This window comes from Macaca fascicularis, chromosome 9 (assembly GCF_037993035.2).
Source record: "Macaca fascicularis isolate 582-1 chromosome 9, T2T-MFA8v1.1".
NCBI classification, from domain to species: Eukaryota; Metazoa; Chordata; class Mammalia; order Primates; family Cercopithecidae; genus Macaca; species Macaca fascicularis.
This window is the reverse complement of record NC_088383.1, coordinates 49,939,912-49,959,845: the sequence shown is the minus strand read 5'-3', so window position 1 is coordinate 49,959,845 and position 19,934 is coordinate 49,939,912. Positions and strand designations below refer to the sequence as shown.

General features: G+C 42.1%; 1 protein-coding gene and 1 pseudogene across 14 annotated transcripts in view; one reads left to right on the top strand and one right to left on the bottom strand.

Moving 5' to 3' along the window:
• Window positions 1–6,664: 6,664 nt before the first annotated feature.
• On the bottom strand, window positions 6,665–7,081 carry LOC123566900 (FXYD domain-containing ion transport regulator 6 pseudogene; annotated as a pseudogene).
• A 5,377-nt stretch (window positions 7,082–12,458) lies between these two features.
• The window catches only part of LOC101866089 (uncharacterized), a 121,639-nt gene continuing 114,163 nt past the window's right edge, over window positions 12,459–19,934 (top strand). For 6 of the 14 annotated variants that reach the window (XR_012417581.1, XR_012417582.1, XR_012417580.1 and 3 more), the window contains exons 1-3: window positions 12,459–12,584; window positions 13,850–13,912; window positions 14,671–14,729. Coding sequence is in view for 5 of the 14 variants with exons in the window: in XM_005565012.5 (XP_005565069.2) it covers window positions 14,715–14,729 (15 nt within the window). In the remaining 9 variants the exon portion in view is untranslated. Of the gene's footprint in view, window positions 12,585–12,743; window positions 12,830–13,036; window positions 13,332–13,653; window positions 13,913–14,670; window positions 14,730–19,934 lie in introns of those variants that run through there. The other 8 variants (XM_074001448.1, XM_074001444.1, XM_074001446.1 and 5 more) reach the window with 5 other exon arrangements.

Genomic DNA, 19,934 nt, shown 5'->3' with positions numbered 1-19,934 from the left:
GTGAAACCCCATCTCTATTAAAGATACAACAATAAGCCGGGCGTGGTGGCAGTTGCCTCCAGCTACTCAGGAGGCTGAGGCAAGAGAATTGCTTGAACCCGGGAGGCAGAGGTTGCAGTGACCCAAGATTGCGCCATTGCATTCCAGCCTGGGCGACAAGAGCGAAACTCCATCTCAAACAAAGCAAAACAAAAACAAAAACAAAACAAAACAAAACAACAACAACAACAAACCAAGATTTAACTATTTGGAATGGAGAGGAGGCTTTATTTCTTATAGGGGGTTACAGCCTGCAACAGGCTGAGAAGAATGCCTCTGGCTAAGACCAGGGACAGGCACTTTGAAGGAAGATAGGTTGGGGTAGGAGCATTATGCTGGACAAATTAGCTAAACATACATCTTCAACAGGTTACAGGAGGAGCTATGAGTATGCATGAAGGTGGTCCTGATGCACATATATTGAACCAATATGCATGTAACATATGACCCATGTTCACTCTGGGGTGGAGACCTAACATTTGAATGTATTATAATTAGGCCCTATCAGTCAAAAGGTCTTTTCAGGACATGAAGGCACTCAAGTGTGCAACCTCTGTAAACCCAGCCAGAACCAGTTTATGGTGGGTGGTCTTCTTATCAGGAGAAAGTTACTGAAATCAGTCTCTTGTCTAATCAAAGCTGTAGTTATGGTGCTTGTAATTTTAAAATTACAGGGATTGGCAGCCAATTAGTGTCTGGTGATGAGCTACAATTGTTTCCATTTTGCTTATCTCAAGGTCAGTGTTTATTTAGCTGCTAGAGAAAAAGGAAAAACCTTGTGGCAGTCAGACCATAGTTTACTCTTTAAGTTTAAGGTGCTTGACCTAACCCTTGCCTGGCATGGCCTTAGGTCTTGTTTATAATTTGGTATCTCATTGCCACGAAAGTCTGTTCTGCCAGTCTTATGATCTCTATTTTAACATTAATGCTGTCAGTTGCTGTGTCTAAACCACAAACATGAGAGGGTATAATGAGACATGTCTGACCTCCATCTCGTCATGGCCAGGAACTCAGTTGTAAGGTTTTTCTGGAGTCCCATTGGCTAAGGGGAGTGTCCTTCAGTTGATGGGGGCTTAGGATTTTATTTTTAGTTTACAATTTCCACAAAGGGAAAGGCTGCTGATAATCCTTAAACATCCTGCATTTGTGTTTCAAAGCAATAAATCAGACCTCTTAAGTACTAGTGGAGTTGTATACAATTTGTACGGTGACCACTTTCCTGTCTAGCCTGAAAATCCTGTGAGGACAGAGGTCTTGGCCTGTTTATTCCTTAACAGTTTTCTTACCCCCATATTAGCACATAGCAGCAGCTACACAGATGAGAATCTCTCTTTGCTCCCCACGGTTTCTACCTTGAACAATTCTCCCTGCCAACATGCAGTGTCACCCTGTAGCCTTATAGTTTCCCCAGCATCTAATATATTTTCTTCCAGTAACTGGAGACTGAGATGCTGCAGGGCCAGACAGCTATGTTCTTAGCCGAGTGACAAGGTTTTGTTGGGCTCTGTTTACCTTATTCACCTTAGGGTCCAAGCTGACCAACTCAAAACTATACACATGGGGCCAGAAAATCATCAGCCTCTGAGTGTCAGCTATATGATCTTACAAGAGCTCATTAGAGATGAAAAACAGATTTGTAAATTCCAAAGCATATCTCTAGCTCAAGATTGCCTCTCTTCATATTGTCTGCTTTTTTTCCAGTGGCTCCAATAGGCAAAAAATGTAGCAAAAATTGTTAATTTTGGAGAATTGTTCTGTTTCCAGTATTGAGAATTTAAATTCCAAGCTGCCCACTAGCTGCAAAAAGCAAGGAAGTTGTGTCACACTCACTTTCCTCTGCAGCTTTTCCTGATCAGTGTGCTCCCTCTAGAATTTATGAAATTGAAAGCATTTAACATTTTATATCAATTTTATCATATTAATACATCTAGATGTAATAGCCACAAAACACAAAGCCATTAAACATATTTTTCTATTGCAAACTAAACCCATAGCAGTAAATCCAGCATTTGCAGTTAGGTTAGCATTACTGCTGTGGGAACTATTCAGGTTGGAAAGCAGATTGGGGAGGGTACACGGGTGGCAAAGAAAGAGGCAGCTCTTGCAACAGGGCAGCAGCTGGGCTGAAGAAGAGGCTGGATAGAGTCTTGGCATCCTCCCCACCCCCCACCCCCCACCCTCCCACACCAGCTTTGCTCCAGCTCTGAGAACTTTTAACATTTTGGGGCCACCCAGTACTCACCTTTACAATTTGTCACTGTTGTTTTTCTTACCTCCCACCTGGAGAAGAGAACAAAAAACAAAGGCATCACCCAGGTGCATATTTCCCCCCTCACTTCGTCCAGCACAGCTCAAAGAAGCCAGGGTTGGATCCGTTTCTAACCCCATAGATCACTGTGGCTTCTAACAGCAGATAGCAGTTCATCTGTGGCTCTCAAACCATGGAGGGCTCCATAGACACCCAGTTATCAAAGGCTTATCACCGTTCCCCTTCATTCTTCCTTTTCCCAAACAGTGATGGAGCCAAATCTTAGTGAGTCAGGGTTGTTCTAGCAAATTCCACTTCTGGACCAGGTGCAATGACTCATACCTGTAATCTCAGCACTTTGAGAGGCTAAGGCAGGAGGATAACTTGAGGCCAGGAGCTCAAGATAAACCTGGGCAACATAGCAAGACCCCATCTTTACAGAAAAAAAAGAACCCGGGATGGTGGCACGTGCTTGTAGTCCCAGCTACTCAGGAGGATACATACCTGTAGTTCCAGCTGAGGCAGGAGGATCACTTGTGCCCAGGAGTTCAAGGCTGCAGTGAGCTATAATTGTGCCACTGCACTCCAGCCTGGGTGACAGAGTGAGAAGTAAAAAAATTTGTTTCTGATGCCAGCTGTATTGAGGATTCACAAGAACACTTCTGGGTTAAACAAATTGGTAGGAGGACTGACAGGACTTGGCATATAGTCACACTGTGGCTATGACTTATTACAGCAAGGTCAGCAAAGGGGAGAGGTCACAGGGCCATGTCCAGAGGAAACCTGACACCACCTTCCAAGCATCCTCTCCTAGTGGAGTCACATAGGATGTGCTGAATTCCAAAAGCCACACGCTGTGACAATAAATGTGAAATGTTGTCACAGAAGCTCCTTAGAAACTCAGTGCTGGACTTTTTATTGGTGACTGGTCATGTAGACACTGTCTATTGTGCACAAATCAAAATTCCAGATTCCCAAAAAAAAGTAGGTGTTCCGCAGAAACCATATTATTTAGGTACAATGGAGCCATTTGATCAGTGAGGGTTGGGGGAACCCTTCTGAAATCCAGGTTCCCAAACCTTCCCAAAATTCACGTTCCCAGATACCAGCCAAGGATAGGATAACCATCTCAGGCCACTTCAATGGCAACTCTACTTCGATTGATTTTTTTTTTTTTTTCAGATGGAGTCTCACTCCATCACCAGGCTGGAGAGCAGTGGCGTGATTTTGGCTCACTGCAACCTCCAACTCCGGGGTTCAAGCAATTCTACTGCCTCAGCCTCCTGAGTAACTGGGATTACAAGCATGTGCCACCACACCTGGGTAATTTTTGTATTTTTTTTAGTAGAGACCGAGTTTCACCGTCTTGGCAAGTATGGTCTTGATCTCCTGACCTTGTGATCCGCCAGTCTCCGCCTTCCAAAGTGCTTGGATTACAGGCGTGAGCCACCGCGCCTGGCCACTTCAATTGATTATTAGTTTGCAAGTTTGTAATGCTTTCAATGGTTCAACCTGTTTGATGTTAGTTCTGAGTTCAGACTTGTGAGTGACAGACACACTAAGACAGCTGTGAGATTATCAAATTAACTCAGCTCAATTTTTGTGGTGGTTGCTATTATCTATTTTTATTTGTGTATATTTGAATGCCAGATACCAAAATTCAAGCATAAACTTTGTGATGAATTGTTTGAAAAGTAGAGATTTATTAAATGAGGAAAGATTTCTTTTGAAGCTTTTTGTGTGGTATGCAAAAAGAAAAAGACACCAGCACATAATAACAGCTAAAAATGGAAGATGTATGATTTCCTCAACTAATATTATATAAAATTGTAAACAAATTTTTTTTATTAAAAAGAATTCAAGGCCAGGTGCGATGGCTCACATCTGTAATCCTTGCGCTTTGGGAGGCCGAGGTGGGCAGATTGCCTGAGCCCAGTAGTTCGAGACCAGCCTGGGCAATATGGTGAAACCTTGTCTCTACTAAAAATACAAAAAAATTAGCTGGGCGTGGTGGGGAGCGCCTGTAATTCCAGCTACTTGGGAGGCTGAGGCAAGAGAACTGCTTGAAACTGGGAGGTGGAGGTTGCAGTGAGCTGAGATTGCGCCACTGTACTCCAGCCTGGGTGACAGAGTGAGACTGTCTCAAAAAAATAAAAAATAAAAAAATAAAGAGAATTCAGATTGAGATATAGTAATTGCAGTGGAAGTTGTAAACATCTGCCACACTATATATCAACAGCAGTCTTTCAGCTCAAATGACAGTTTGAAAGTATTACTGCTAGAAGTATTTTCTGATTCCGAAGATGCAATCAAATTTTGAAGAGCCAAGATGAAATCTGCTGCAACAACAACAAAAGTGATAGCTTCACTGTGATCACAGAGATGATCAATGATCTAAATGCCTCACATATTTTCACCAGAGCCATGGATGCAAGTAATCACAAGGCAGAAAATATTTTCTCTTTCCTTCCGAATAGCTTTTGGTGGCGATAATACAAATACAAATTGTGGTTGATGTTTGCATAAGGGCACAGACATGCTTGGTCCAAGCTGAAGTAAAGATTCCAAGTTGTGGGCCATCCTGCCCACATTCTGAATCATGAGGTCAAAATAGTATCTGATGTTCTTTGCATTTTCATTGAAGTAACTGTCATAAAATTGTTCTCTTACTTCAGCATTTACATTGTTAGAATTGAGTGATTAAAGGACTGTGTGAGTTTTTTGGCATTCGATATTCTTCATTTCCTTTGCAGTTAGAAACTCATTGGCTCCTGTCACTAACACAGTTGAGAAAGTTGTTAGTTTATGTAAAGTCTTGAAATAATATTTTAATTCTCAAGAAAAGATCCCAAAATTTTTGTTTACTTTAAAAATAATCAATTGAGTGAAGTTTACTTGTTTTTTGTTCATAGTGTTTTTTTTCACTAGGAAACAAATATTTTATTCCTTTTTCTGTTGTTCAGAGGACAGATCGTGGTACAGAAAACAGCAGTCTGGCCACAGAGGCTGGGTTTGGTTGATTTCCACAGGCACATGGAGGACAGGAAGGGCGGGAGCTCGTTTGAGCTTCCACTCTCATTAAGACCTTTGACCTCTTCCTGTACCCTCTGCAGCAGTGCTGCATGGAGCTTACTGGGTCTCTAACCTACTTCACTTAACTCTCTGACCACTGACAGGCAGTGCAAACGATGTGGGAGTTGTTTCTGCTGACCAAGGGGACATGGGCAGAGAAGCAAAGGCCCCTTACTCTCCCTCTCTCCATTCCAGTGTGCTGGCCACAACAGAGTGGGAATCCTGCAGTCATCACCTGTTGGAGACTCAGCTTCAGGGATGGGAGCCTGTGTCCAGAAAAACTGGGCTGTAGATTGAAGTCTCAGAAGCAGGAAGATTGGAGAGGGGTAGGGTACCAGAGCCCCTGGGGTTATTGCTGATAAGATATACAAGGGCTACATTCCCCAAGGGCAGATTAGAAGCCCTGGACCTGGGATAGGCACGGTGGCTGACACCTGTAATCCCAGAATTTTGGGAGACCTAGACAGGTAGATTGCTTGAGGCCAGGCAAAACCCCATCTCTACTAAAAATGCAAAAGTTAGCTGGGAGTGGTGCTGCATGCCTGTAGTACCAGCTGCTTGGGAGGCCCAGGCATGAGAATCCCTTGAACCCATGTTGCAGTGAGCTGAGATCATGCCACTGCATTCTGGCTTGGGTGACAGAGTGGGACTCTGACTGAAAAAAAAAAGAAAAAGAAGAAAAGCAGCAGCCCTGGGGCTGGAATCCCTGGGTGCTATGTGAAGGGCAGGGCAGATGGGGCTCCCTGGGGCTTCCCCAGGGAGAAAAATAAACATGGAAGAATATAGTAGCCTGCTGAAGGCAGTGCTGGGCTCACAAACTCCTTGCTTTGCTTTGTGTCTCCAATTGCTGATCTTCAGAACAGACTGGGGTTGGACCGGGATAAGGAAGCGAGGTTCTTATAAAAGAAGTGAAGAGACTTCATGAAGAAAGATGATAAAAGTGGCGCAAATCTTCCCAGGTCCCAAGACAACTGGAGACTCCTGCCCATGCTCTAAAGGGAAGGAGCTAGACTCCCAGGGAATAAAGCAGACTCCCAGGAGTGAGAGGTGATGGGGGGCAGAGACGAGCAGATGGCTACATGGCTCAGCCCCTGCCCAGGAAAGCGAGTTCACAGTTCACTAACAGTAATAACCATGAACAAGTAGCTATGAACACTAGAGTCAGCAAACACACACACACAGACACATCACAGGAGTTGGAGGAGCCTGCAGGCTGCAGTGGAGGCAAGAGATTAATTAGTTGGATCATCAGGTGGAGGAATGGTGTTAGAGGGGACAGGGAAGGGTGTGGGGGGACACACAAGTTCTTAGCTTCTCTTGGAGTAAGATTTGTTGCTGAAGTGGCCGTTTTCTTAAGCATCAACATTTGTATTTAAAAGTTCAAGCAGCTGCCTTCAGGTTCCAGAGGCTTCCCACCGGAGGGCTGCACTTCATTCAGCTCTCTGCTTTCTGGAGTTTTGTTGCATTTGCAGTGATGAGGTTCTCCACCTGGGCTTCCTCCTCCCCTGGGGTCCCGGGCTTCTGATTGAAACTGCACTTGTATCTGCAACCTAGGATAAGGAGGATCCCAACGGAGAAGAGGACCACAGCACATAACAACCCCCCAATCCTCAAGGTCTGGTAGTCATAATGAAAAGGGTCAGTTTCCTTCTCCTTTTCAGCTGCACTGGCCAGGACAATGAAGGCCAACAGGCTGCATAGAAAGATCAACACCACCTCCATGGTGCCTGCACAGCCAGTCCCCTTCCTGAGATGATCCCAGGAGGATGTGTCAAGTCCCAAGGAGCCTGGGAGTGGCATGTTCCTAGTTTTCAATCTCGTTAGGGATAGGGTTATGCAAATAGAAAGAAGAGAAAACAATGTTACCGAAATAATCCATGACATAATGGAACCATGGGCAAGTGGAGGTGGTGCTGGGTAGCCCAGCAGGGCCACAGGAACCAACCATGTCTGGAGAAATTCCAGTCATGAATTCTGCCAAATGAGGAAGTGTTGAGGACAGCCAAATCATCAGGGAGATATAATTCATGAGAAAGCTGTGTAATTTAAATACTCATAATTTATTTCAGCTAACGAATAAAACTGCTGTACTGCACTTGCATCTGGGAACTAACTACCGCAATAAACAATAAATAAACATTTATTTTATTGCATTAAAGAAATAATGGAGGCCAGGCGAGGTGGCTCATGCCTGTAATCCAAGCACTTTGGGAGGCCGAGGCAGGTGAATGACTTGAGGTCAGGAGTTTGAGACCAGCCTGGTCAATATGGTGAAACCTTGTCTCTACTAAAAATACGAAAAATTAGCTGGGCGTGGTGGCATGTTCCTGTAATCCCAGCTACTGGGGAGGCTGAGGCAGGAGAATCACTTGAATCTGGGAGGCGGAGGTTGCAGTGCCCCGAGGTCATGCCACTGCACTCCAGCCTGGGAGGCAGAATGAGACCCAGTCTGAAAAAAAAAAAAAAAAAAAGAAAGAATGGAATATTCACAAGTGTCAAGACTGTTCTTAAAATGGAAAAACATTAGGCTGGATGCAGTGGCTCATGCCTGTAATCCCAGCACTTTGGGAGGCTGAGCGGGCAGATCACGAGGTCAGGAGTTCGAGACCAGCCTGGCCAACATAGTCAAACCCCGTCTCTACTAAAGTTACAAAAATTAGCCGGGTGTGGTGGCACGAGCCTGTAGTCCCACCTACTTGAGACACTGAGGCGGGAGAATCACTTGAATCCAGGAGGCAGAAGTTGCGGTGAGCCAAGATCATGTCACTGCACTCCAGCCTGGGCGACAGAGCAAGACTCCATCTCACAAAAAAAAAAAAAAAAAAAAGAAAAGAAAAAAAATTATAAGCAGGAAAATAAATTGTGATTTGAATTGATAATCATTGTACTTGCCATGACTGTCTTCTGAAGTGCATCTTAACCCTTGAATAATTTGATTCTTCTACGTGGATGGTACTAAATGCTTTTCCAGCATGGGAACAAGTGGGATTATCATCAGTGGTGGTAAAGAAGGGAATAGGAATGGAGAAAAATGCTTCTTTTTCCCTCAGTGGACATTTATTTTTTATTTTTATTTTTAACTTAAGCTTCAATAGCTTTTGGAGTACAAGTGGTTTTTGGTTATGGATGAATTATAAAGTGGTGGATTCTGAGATTTTAGTGCCCCTGTCACCCAAGTAGTGTACACTGTACCTAATGTGTATATATATATATATTTTTTTTCTTTTTTGAGACGGAGTTTCGCTCTTGTTGCCCAGGCTGGAGTGCAATGGTGCGATTTCGGCTCACTGCAACCTCCACCTCTCAGGTTCAAGGGATTCCCCTGCCTTAGCCTCCCAATAGCTGGGACTGCAGGTGTGTGCCACCACACCCAGCTAATTTTGTATTTTTAGTAGAGACAGGGTTTCACTGTGTTAGCTAGGCTGGTCTTTACTCCTGACTTCATGATCCACACACCTCGGCCTCCCAAAGTGCTGAGACTACAGGCGTGAGCCACTGAGCCTGGCCATGTGTAGTTTTTTTAATCTCTGGCCTCCTTCCTACCAGCCCCCTTTTGAGTGTCTAAAGTCCATTATATCACTCTGTATGCCTCTGTGTACTCACAGCTTAGCTCCCACTTATAAGTGATAACTTACAGTTTTTGGTTTTCCACTCCTGCATTACCTCTGTCAGTGAACACTTTAAAAAGTTACTGTGATCTGCAAACAGGGACAATTTGACTTCTTTTCCTAACCGAATACCCTTTATTTCCTTCTCGTGCCTGATTGCCCTAGCCAGAACTTCCAACACTATGTTGAATAGGAGTGGTGAGAGAGGGCACCCCTGTCTTGTGCCAGTTTTCAAAGGGAATGCTTCCAGTTTTTGCCCATTCAGTATGATATTGGCTGTGGGTTTGTCATAAATAGCTCTTATTATTTTGAGATACGTTCTATCAATACCGAATTTATTGAGAGTTTTTAGCATGAAGGGCTGTTGAATTTTCTCAAAGGCCTTTTCTGCGTATATTGAGATAATCATGCGGTTTTTGTCTTTGGTTCTGTTTATATGCTGGATTACATTTATTGATTTGCGTACGTTGAACCAGCCTTGCATCCCAGGGATGAAGCCCACTTGATCATGGTGGATAAGCTTTTTGATGTGCTGCTGGATTCAGTTAGCCAGTATTTTATTGAGGATTTTTGCATTGATGTTCATCAGGGAGATTGGTGTAAAATTCTCTTTTTTTTGTTGTGTCTTTGCCAGGCTTTGGTATCAGGATGATGTTGGCCTCATAAAATGAGTTAGGGAGATTCCCTCTTTTTCTATTGATTGGAATAGTTTCAGAAGGAATAGTACCAGCTCCTCCTTGTACCTCCAGTAGAATTCGGCTGTGAATCCATCTGGTCCTGGACTTTTTTTGGTTGGTAGGCTATTAATTATCACCTCAATTTCAGAGCCTGCTATTGGTCTATTCAGGGATTCAACTTTTTCCTGGTTTAGTCTTGGGAGAGTGTAAGTGTCCAGGAAATTATCCATTTCTTCTAGATTTTCTAGTTTATTTGCATAGAGGTGTTTATAGTATTTATTTAGAAAACCCCATCGTCTCAGCCCCAAATCTCCTTAAGCTGATAAGCAACTTCAGCAAAGTCTCAGGATACAAAATTAATGTGCAAAAATCACAAGCATTCTTATACACTAGTAACAGACAAACAGAGAGCCAAATCATGAATGAAATTCTATTCACAATTGCTTTAAAGAGAATAAAATACCTAGGAATCCAACTTAAAAGGGATGTAAAGGACCTCTTCAAGGAGAACTACAAGCCACTGCTCAGTGAAATAAAAGAGGACACAAACAAATGGAAGAACATACCATGCTCATGGATAGGAAGAATCAAGATTGTGAAAATGGTCATACTGCCCAAGGTAATTTATAGATTCAATGCCATCCTCATCAAGCTACCAATGAGTTTCTTCACAGAATTGGAAAAAACTGCTTTAAAGTTCATACGGAACCAAAAAAGAGCCCGCATTGCCAAGACAATCCTAAGTCAAAAGAACAAAGCTGGAGGCATCACGCTACCTGACTTCAAACTATACTACAAGGCTACAATAACCAAAACAGCATGGTACTGGTACCAAAACAGAGATATAGACCAATGGAACAGAACAGAGTCCTCAGAAATAATACCACACATCTACAGCCATCTGATATTTGAGAAACCTGACAAAAACAAGAAATGGGGAAAGGATTCCCTATTTAATAAATGGTGCTGGGAAAATTGGCTAGCCATAAGTAGAAAGCTCAAACTGGATCCTTTCCTTACTCCTTATACGAAAATTAATTCAAGATGGATTAGAGACTTAAATGTTAGACCTAATACCATAAAAACCCTAGGAGAAAACCTAGGTAATAGCATTCAGGACATAGGCATGGGCAAGGACTTCATGTCTAAAACACCAAAAGCAACAGCAACAAAAGCCAAAATTGACAAATGGGATCTCATTAAACTAAAGAGCTTCTGCACAGCAAAAGAAACTACCATCCGAGTGAACAGACAACCTACAGAATGGGAGAAAATTTTTGCAATCTACTCATCTGACAAAGGGCTAATATCCAGAACCTACAAAGAACTCAAACAAATTTACAAGAAAAAAACAACCCCATCAAAAAGTGGGCAAAGGACATGAACAGACATTTCTCAAAAGAAGACATGCATACAGCCAACAGACACATGAAAAAATGCTCGTCATCACTGGCCATCAGAGAAATGCAAATCAAAACCACAATGAGATACCATCTCACACCAGTTGGAATGGCAATCATTAAAAAGGAAACAACAGGTGCTGGAGAGGATGTGGAGAAATAAGAACACTTTTACACTGTTGGTGGGATTGTAAACTAGTTCAACCATTATGGAAAACAGTATGGCGATTCCTCAAGGATCTAGAACTAGAAGTACCATATGACCCAGCCATCCCACTACTGGGTATATACCCAAAGGATATTAAATCATGCTGCTATAAAGACACATGCACACGTATGTTCATTGCGGCACTATTTACAATAGCAAAGACTTGGAATCAACCCAAATGTCCATTAGTGACAGACTGGATTAAGAAAATGTGGCATATATACACCATGGAATACTATGCAGCCATAAAAAAGGATGAGTTTGTATCCTTTGTAGGGACACGGATGCAGCTGGAAACCATCATTCTTAGCAAACTATCACAAGAACAGAAAACCAAACACCGCATGTTCTCACTCATAGGTGGGAACTGAACAATGAGATCACTTGGACTCCGGAAGGGGAACATCACACACCGGGGCCTATTATGGGGAGCGGGTAGTGGAGAAGGATTGCACTGGGATTTATACCTGATGTAAATGACGAGTTGATGGGTGCTGACGAATTGATGGGTGCAGCACACCAACATGGCACAAGTATACATATGTAACAAACCTGCACGTTGTGCACATGTACCCTAGAACTTAAAGTATAATTTTAAAAAAAGTTACTGTGATCAAGAGATCCAACATACTCCTGAAGAATGGAAAATGCAGGTTTGCCATGAAAGATGGTATTACGTGGTTTAACAAAATTTGAAGAGCAATTCCGAGTTATCCTCACGACAGTGTACAGGCTGGTAATGCTCACGTCCAGCGTGTTTTCTCACTGTGAGCGTTCGATGGACCAGAAGGAAGCAAGTGGAGCCTCAGGGTGCAAGTGGAGGTGGTGCTGGGTAGCGCAGCAGGGTCACAGGAATCGACCATGTCTGGAGAAATTCCTCGTGTCAATTATGCCAAACGAGGAAGTGCTGAGGACAGCCAAATCAGGGAGATGTAATTCATGAAAAAGCTGTGTAATTTAAATACTCATAATTTATTTCAGCTAACGAATAAAACTGCAGTACTGCACTTGCTACATCTGGGAACTAACCACCCATTGCGGCTGAAACCTCAGGCTTTTTTTAAAGGAGCGGCGCGAGGACTTGTGGGAAATGTAGTCAGCACTTTGTGAGGAAGCGGCGCGAGGGCTTGTGGGAAATGTAGCGTGCACTTTCTAAGGGAGCGGCGCGAGGACTTGTGGGAAATGTAGTGTGCACTTTCTGGTCCCAGTAGCGGGAGCTGCTTCGGGCCTTCTGCGCGTGAACGCCGTATGGCTCCAGATTTGTTTTTCTCCCCCCGCAGCCTGAGTGGGAGGGCTCCCGGCATTTCCGCGTCGGGGTAGAGGACGTGGAGGGTGAGTAAGGGAGGGCTGGGGCGAGGGTGGACTGGAGGTTCTGCGCGGCCTGGGGGTGGGAGAGAGAGAGAGCGGCTTTGCCGCCTGGTCTGGGTCCGAATCCTGCCTTGGTTCTTGTGCTCCCGAAGGGAACGCGCACGTCCCGCGCCTGTGACAAGTGAGGTTGGATTTTCTCTTGCCTGAGGTGAAGGATGCCCGGAGGCCTGGGCAGGACGGCGCGGAAACGGGCCTTCTGCCCAGTGGATGTGCGCTTCTCTCCTTATTCTTTTCCCTCGGAATCGGAATCTCGCTGTGGCCTCGCAACCACCTGTGGTCGGCGTCGCCGCGTTGTCACTGCGATGCCTAGGCGAGCGGGGTGGCGGGAAGCACCCGCGGGGCGGGGATGGAACCTGCAGGCTCGGACTCCACACCTAGCCTCAGCCCAGCGTCATCCAGCTTGCTGTGTCCTCGCAGGTCGCAGCTTCATGGCCTGACGCCTTCAGGAAGTATTTTGAAGTCATCGTGGCTGTGGATTGGGGAATTTCTTGTTTCCACTGACCTGTGAGGCCGCGCACGTGGAGGGAAGTACCCCGGAGCCTCCGGCACTGTGCAGCCTGGCCTTTGTCCCCACTAGCACCAGTGGGCATTTCCGGAGGGTCTAGCTCGTGGCTCAAGTGACAGGAAGATGTAGGAGCTTTCAGTCTTGGATAAGGGTTCGAACTGAAGGGCTTAGGCCCAGCAGTCTTGGAGCAAAGCGGCTGTTGTGGGGTAAGAAAAGAAGGGTAGGGGCGAGGGCTCAGGGGCCCTCCTAGGAGGACACCCGACCAGTTGGGCTGAGACCTCATTAGAGATCTAGAGCACGGGTGGGAGGAGCAGAGGCTCGATTTGTGTCCTGTCCAGACTCCCACAGGCTGGGTGATGGTGGGAGCTTTGTGCTCATTCAGATGTAGCGGCAGAGGAGGGCAAGGCCGAAGGAGCAGACAGCACTACTTCTTGGGGAGTTGTGAAGGCATCATGAGGAGGGAGGAGCTTAGCAGCCAAGTGGACGAGAGCACCCTCCTTGCCTGGATTCGTTACTTGCTCGTTCTAGATGCTGAACTGCTGGCGCACTGCAGCACAACTAGAGATGTACGGATGCCCCCATCTTGATCTTACGGAATCAGAGCTGCAGCCGCAAGAAAGTTTTCTGTTTCGGCTTTATTTAAAAGATGGGGTGGGGTGGGGTAGACAGGAAACAAGCTTAACGTGTTAAGTGACTGATGACATTGACACATTTTGTTTGGCAGAGTCAAGAACAGACACTAAATCGCTTGAGGACCCAGGAGGGTGTTTGCTGCTTTGACAACAGAGTAAGTAAAAATCATTGTGCTTTTTTAAATCTAAAGATGGTTTTGAGAATCTGAAACCAAGTTAGAGCAAGTTCGTTTTTCTTCCCAAAAAACTGGGCTGGGCCGGGCGCGGTGGCTCATGCCTGTAATCCCAGCACTTTGGGAGGGTAAGGCAGGCGGATCACGAGGTCAGGAGTTCGAGACAAGCCTGGCCAACATGGCAAAACCCCGTCTTTACTAAAAATACAAAAAATTACCCAGGCGTGGTGGTGCGCACCTGTAGTCCCAGCTACTTGGGAGGTTGAGGCAGGAGGTTGCAGTGAGCCGAGATCATGCCATTGCACTCCAGCCTGGGCAACAGGGCAGGATTCTGTCTCAAAAAAGCAAACAACAACAACAAAAAACTGGGCTGAAAAATACCACATCACTTTTTTCAAAACCTTGTTGGGATACTCTGGTTTATAATAAAGATTAAAACTTGTGTATTTTTGTTTAGCATCAGTTTTAATGAAAGTATTATGTTCCATTCTTTGGCTTTTCCTAACTTGCTTAATTAGTTTATTGCTTTGCATACTCTGTTAGAGTACAACGTAAGTTGTTTATGAATCAGTAGAAAACAAAACGTTTTTACATTTGAAAACTAATGTGTCCAAGCAGTACGTAACCATGCCAGTCATGCACGGGTCTGTGAGTATCTCTCTTTCAGAGATGTTTTGCCAGCTGCAAAGTGGACCTTTTTAGGCAAGTGACATCTCTCATGATCTTTTCTTATTTCTCAGCTATACCCTCACAGTTTGCTCTGCTCTTCCAACACCAGTGGAAGATGATCACATCCCAGGTAAGTTGTTTATTTTTTCACAGTTTTGCTTAAAAGTAATTATTGAGGTTTTAAAAATGTCTCTATATTCATATGAAAGTAGAAATAACATCAGGGAAAATATAGAGGAGAGGTCACATTACAGTTCGTGGGTCAAATGCAGCCTGCTGCCTGTTTTGTTATGGTCCGCAAATGAAGGATAGTTTTTATATTTTTAGGTGGCTGGAGGGAAAAAAACCAAGAGTATTATTTTGCTTGGAAATTGTATGAAATTCAGATTTTGTTATCTATAAAGTTTTATTGGGACTCAGCTATACTCATGTATTTATGTATTGTCTGTTGGTACTTTCACACTATGAGGGCAGAGTTGACTGGTTGCAGCAGAGACTAATGGCCCACAAGCCTAAAATATTTACTGTGAGACCCTTTACAGAAAATGTTTGCTGATTTCTGATAGAGAGTTGATGAAGAGTAAGACAAAAATGTCATGTTAAGGGAATGCAGATCTTGTGATCTCACAGAGTTGTGAAACTGGAACATAAAACACTTTAAAGGTCAATGGGCTTTATTAGGTGACATTGTGAAACTTCCGATGACAGTCTTTCAGTTACATAAAGAAGTAGTACAACAAAGTGAATAATTCATGTGCAGTCCAGGGGAAAACTTAAGAGATAGCAAGAGAAAGTATGTGATAAAAAAATTCAAATAGGCCGGGCTAGGTGGCTCACGCCTGTAATCCCAGCACTTTGGGAGGCCGAGGCTGGTAGATTACGAGGTCGGGAGTTTGAGACCAGCCTGACCAACATGGTGAAACCCCATCTCTACTAAAAATATAAAAATTAGCTGGGCATTGTGGCGTGCACCTGTAATCCCAGCTAGTCAGGAGGCTGAGGCAGGAGAATCGCTTGAACCCAGGAGGCGGAGAGTGCAGTGAGCCGAGATTGTACCACTACACTCCAGCCTGGGTGACAGAGTGAGACTCCGTCTCAAAAAAAAAAAAAAAATTCATATGAATTATGTAGCATTAGGACTTATGGTTGTTTAAAGAAACAGTCCTGGTAGGCTAGGGTGATCGTGGGTTGTTAGGATGTGGCAGGCTTTGTGACAGCCCTAGAGACTGGGCAGAACTGGAATATTTGCAATAACTTTCAAGGGATTCTACCTAAAAATAATAATTATGGTAAAATACACATCACATGGAAATTGACAATTAAGCCATTTTAAAGTATAGAATTCAATGACTTTAGTACATTCACAGTGTTGTACAACCATAACCACCATTTATTTCTGGAATATTTTCATCACACCAAAAGGAAACACAGTACCCTTAATAAGCAGTGTTGTAACTTAATAAGCAGTTGCTCCCTTTTTCCCCTCTGCTCCCAGCCCCTAGCAACAGGTTGCAGTAGAGACTGTAATGGCCCACACACCTTTTTGTTTAAATGCTATTGTAATTGGAATTGTTAATTTCCTTTTTGACTGTGCATTGTAATGAGTACAGAACTAATTTTTGAGTAATCTTGTATCCTGTAATTTTGCTGAATTTGTTTCCTATTTGTAAGAGTTTCTTTGTGGATTCTTTAGTATTTTCTGCATATACGATCATGTCCTCTGCAAACAAAAATACTTTCTTTCTTTCCAATTTGGGTGTATTTATTTGTTTAATCTAATTGTTGTGGCTGGAATTTTTAGTACAATGTTGAATATATGTGGCCAAAGCAGGAATCTTTATTTATCGTTAGTTTTTTGTTTTAGCAGTCTTAACCATTTTGGGATGTACAATTCAGAAGCAGTGTGATGTATATTCATATTGTACATCTAATCTCCAGAATTTTTTCATCTTGAGAAATTGAAATTCTGTACCCATTAAGCAATAACTCCCCATTTTCCCCTCCTCCTTGCCCCTGGCAGCCACCATCCTGCTTTCTGTTCTGTGAGTTTCACTACTTTGGTATGTCTCATTTAAGTGAAATCATACAGTATTTGTCTTATTGTGACTGGCTTATTTCACTTAGCATAATGTCCTCAAGCTTCCTCAGTGTTGTAGCATGTGTCAGAATTTATCTCCTTTTTAATGTTGAATGATATTTCATTGTACCCATGTTTTGTTTATTCCTTCATCTTTCAGTGGACATTTGGATTCCTTCCTCCTTTTAACTGTTGTAAATAATGTTACTGTGAACATAGGTGTACAGCTATCTCTTTGAGATCCTTTTTTCAGTTCTTTTAGTTATATACTCAGAAGTGGTATGGCTGGAATCTATGGTAATTCTATTTTTAGTTTCTTGAGGAAACACCAGCTTGTTTTCTACAGAAGGTGCACCATTTTACAGTCCCATCCTCAGTGTACAGGATTCTGATTTCTGCATATCCTTGCCAACACTTGTTATTTTCTTTTGTTGTTTTGATAGCAGCCGTTGTAATGGGTGTATGGTAATTGTTCGTTGTGATTTTGATTTATATTTCCCTCATGATTAGTGATGCTGAGCATATTTTCGTAAGCTTGTTGACCATTTGTATATCTTTTATGGAGAAATGTATGTTCAAGCCCTTTGTCCATCTTTGAATCTGGTTTTTTGTTTGTTTTGAGTTGTAGTGGTTTATTTTTTTTTAATATTAATTCCTCATCAGATACACGAATTGCAAATATTTCTTCCTGTTGTGTTGGTTGCCTTTTCATTGAGTTAACCATGTCCTTTAATGCTCAATTTTTAAGTTTGATGTAGTCCAATTTATTTTTACTACTGTTGCCTGTGGTTTTTGATATTATATCCAAGAAAACATTACATTGCCACATGTAATGTCAAGAATCCATTCTCCTATGTGCTCTGCCATGAGTTTTGTAACTTTAATTTTGGTTCTTAGATTTAGGTCTTTGATTCATTTTGAGTTTTATTTTTTATTTATTTATTTATTTATTTATTTATTTATTTATTTAGTTTTGTTTTGCATGTGGCTATCCAGTTTTTCCAACACTATTTCTTAGAAAAAATGTCCTTTCCCTATTGACTGTTCTTGACAACTTTGTTGAAAATCATTTTACCATACATGCATGGGTTTTCAAGATTATTTTGACTACTTGAGATCCCTTGAAATTTCATGTAAACTTCAGGATGATTTATTTCTATTTCTGTTACTATGTCTCCTTTGTAGACTGACCTTTTTTTTTTTTTTTAAAATCAATATGTAATGTTTTTCTCTTGTAACAATTGTTGACTTAAAGTCTCTTTTGTCTCAATATAGCCACCCTGGCATTCTTTAGGTTACTATCCTCTTCTGTCATTTCAATTTCAACCTACTGTGTTGTGTATTTGTATCTAGAGAGTGTCTTATAGACTATATATAGGTAGATCATATATTTATATTAATTTTGCCAATTTCTTTTTTTTTTTTTTTTTTTTTTTTCCTTTTTTTTGAGACAGAATCTCACTGTGTCACCCAGGCTGGAATGCAGTGGTGTGATCTTGACTCTCTGCAACGTCAGCCTCCAGGGTTCAAACAATTCTTCTGCCTCACCCTCCTGAGTAGCTGGGATTACAGGTGCACACCATGATGCCTGGCTAATATATATATATATATATATATATAATGTGTTTTGTGTTTTTTTTTTTTAGTAGAGACAGGGTCTCACCATATTGGCCAGGCTGGTCTCAACCTCCTGACCTCATGATCTGCCTGCCTCGGCCTTCCAAAGTGCTGGGATTACAAGTGTGAGCCACCATGCCCAGCCTATGTTGCCAATTTCTGTCTTTTAGTTGGGAGTTTCGTTTATTTACATTTAGAGTGAATGATAAACTGATAAAGGACTTATGCCATTTTGCTAGTTATTTTCCATATGTATTACATCTTTTTTGTTTTCAGTTTTTCTGTGTGTGCCTTTTTTGTGTTTTTTTTTCTAATGTGCCATTTTAATTCATTTTGTATTTCTTTGTATTCATTATTTACCTAGTGTTAATACTTAGAATTGCAATTAACATCTTGAATTTATAACAATCTAGCTTGCATTAATACCAACTGAGCCTTAATATTATATAAAAACTCTGGTCCTATATAGCTTTGTCCCTGTCCTTTGTCTTCTTATTGTGACATTTTATGCCTTCATAAATTGTGTGCACATTACCATAGATGTATAATTATTGTTTTATGTATATGTCTTTTAAATCGTACAGAAAAAAGAGAGAACATAAAAGCCAAGAATACAATAAGACTGGCTTTTGCATTTACTTATAGTAGTTACTTTTACCATTTGAATATTTTGTGTGTTTGGATTGGAATTACTGTCTAGTGTCCTTTTGTTTCAACCCGAGGGACTTCCTTTTGCATTTCTTGTAGGATAGGTCTAGTACTAATATGTTTTCTCAGATTCTGTTGATCTAGGAATGTTTTAATTTCTCCTTCCTTTTTGAAAAGTAGTTTTGCCTAATGTAGAATTTTTGTTATTTTTTTTTTCTTTTGGCACTTTAAAGGTGCCATTATCCTACTGCCTCTGGCCTTCATGGTTTCTGATGAAAGACTGTCTGATAATCTTATTTCAGGTCCTTTGTACATGGTTAGTCCCTTATCTCTTGCTACTTTCAAGACTCTTTGTCTTTTAACAATTTATTATTTCTCTCAGTTTGAAGTTCTTTGATGTTATCCCAATTATAGTTTCTTGAGAGTCTTGGACATAGAGATTCATGTCTTTCATCAGTTTGGAAGGTCTTCAGACGTTATTTCTTCAGATATTTTTTGGTTCCCTTTTCTCCTCTTTGTCGGTAACTCTTGTTATTAACTTGTGGGTATGCTTAATGTTGTCTCATGGATCTCTTAGGCACTGTCCATTTTTCACCATTCTTTTTCTCTGCTCCACAGAATGAGTGATCTCCATCAGTGTCTTCAATTTTGCTGATTGTTCTCTTTGAGCTCCAATCTGTTACTGAATCCTTCCACTGATTTTAAAAAATTTTAGTTGTTGTACTTGTCAGCTCCAGACAGTCCTAATTACATTTTTATAGTTTTGTTCTCTATATTAATATTTTATATTTGGCACAGCATCATTCTCCTGGTTTCTGTTAGTTCTTTGGTTTCATTTAGCTCTTTGAGCACATTTAGAACAGCTGACTTAAATTCTTTACCTAGTAAGACCAATATCAAAGGTGTCTTTGAGGACAGGTTTTATTTATCTTTTCTGTGTGTCTGTGGGTCATATTATCTTCTTTGCATTCCTCATAATTTTTTATTGAAAAC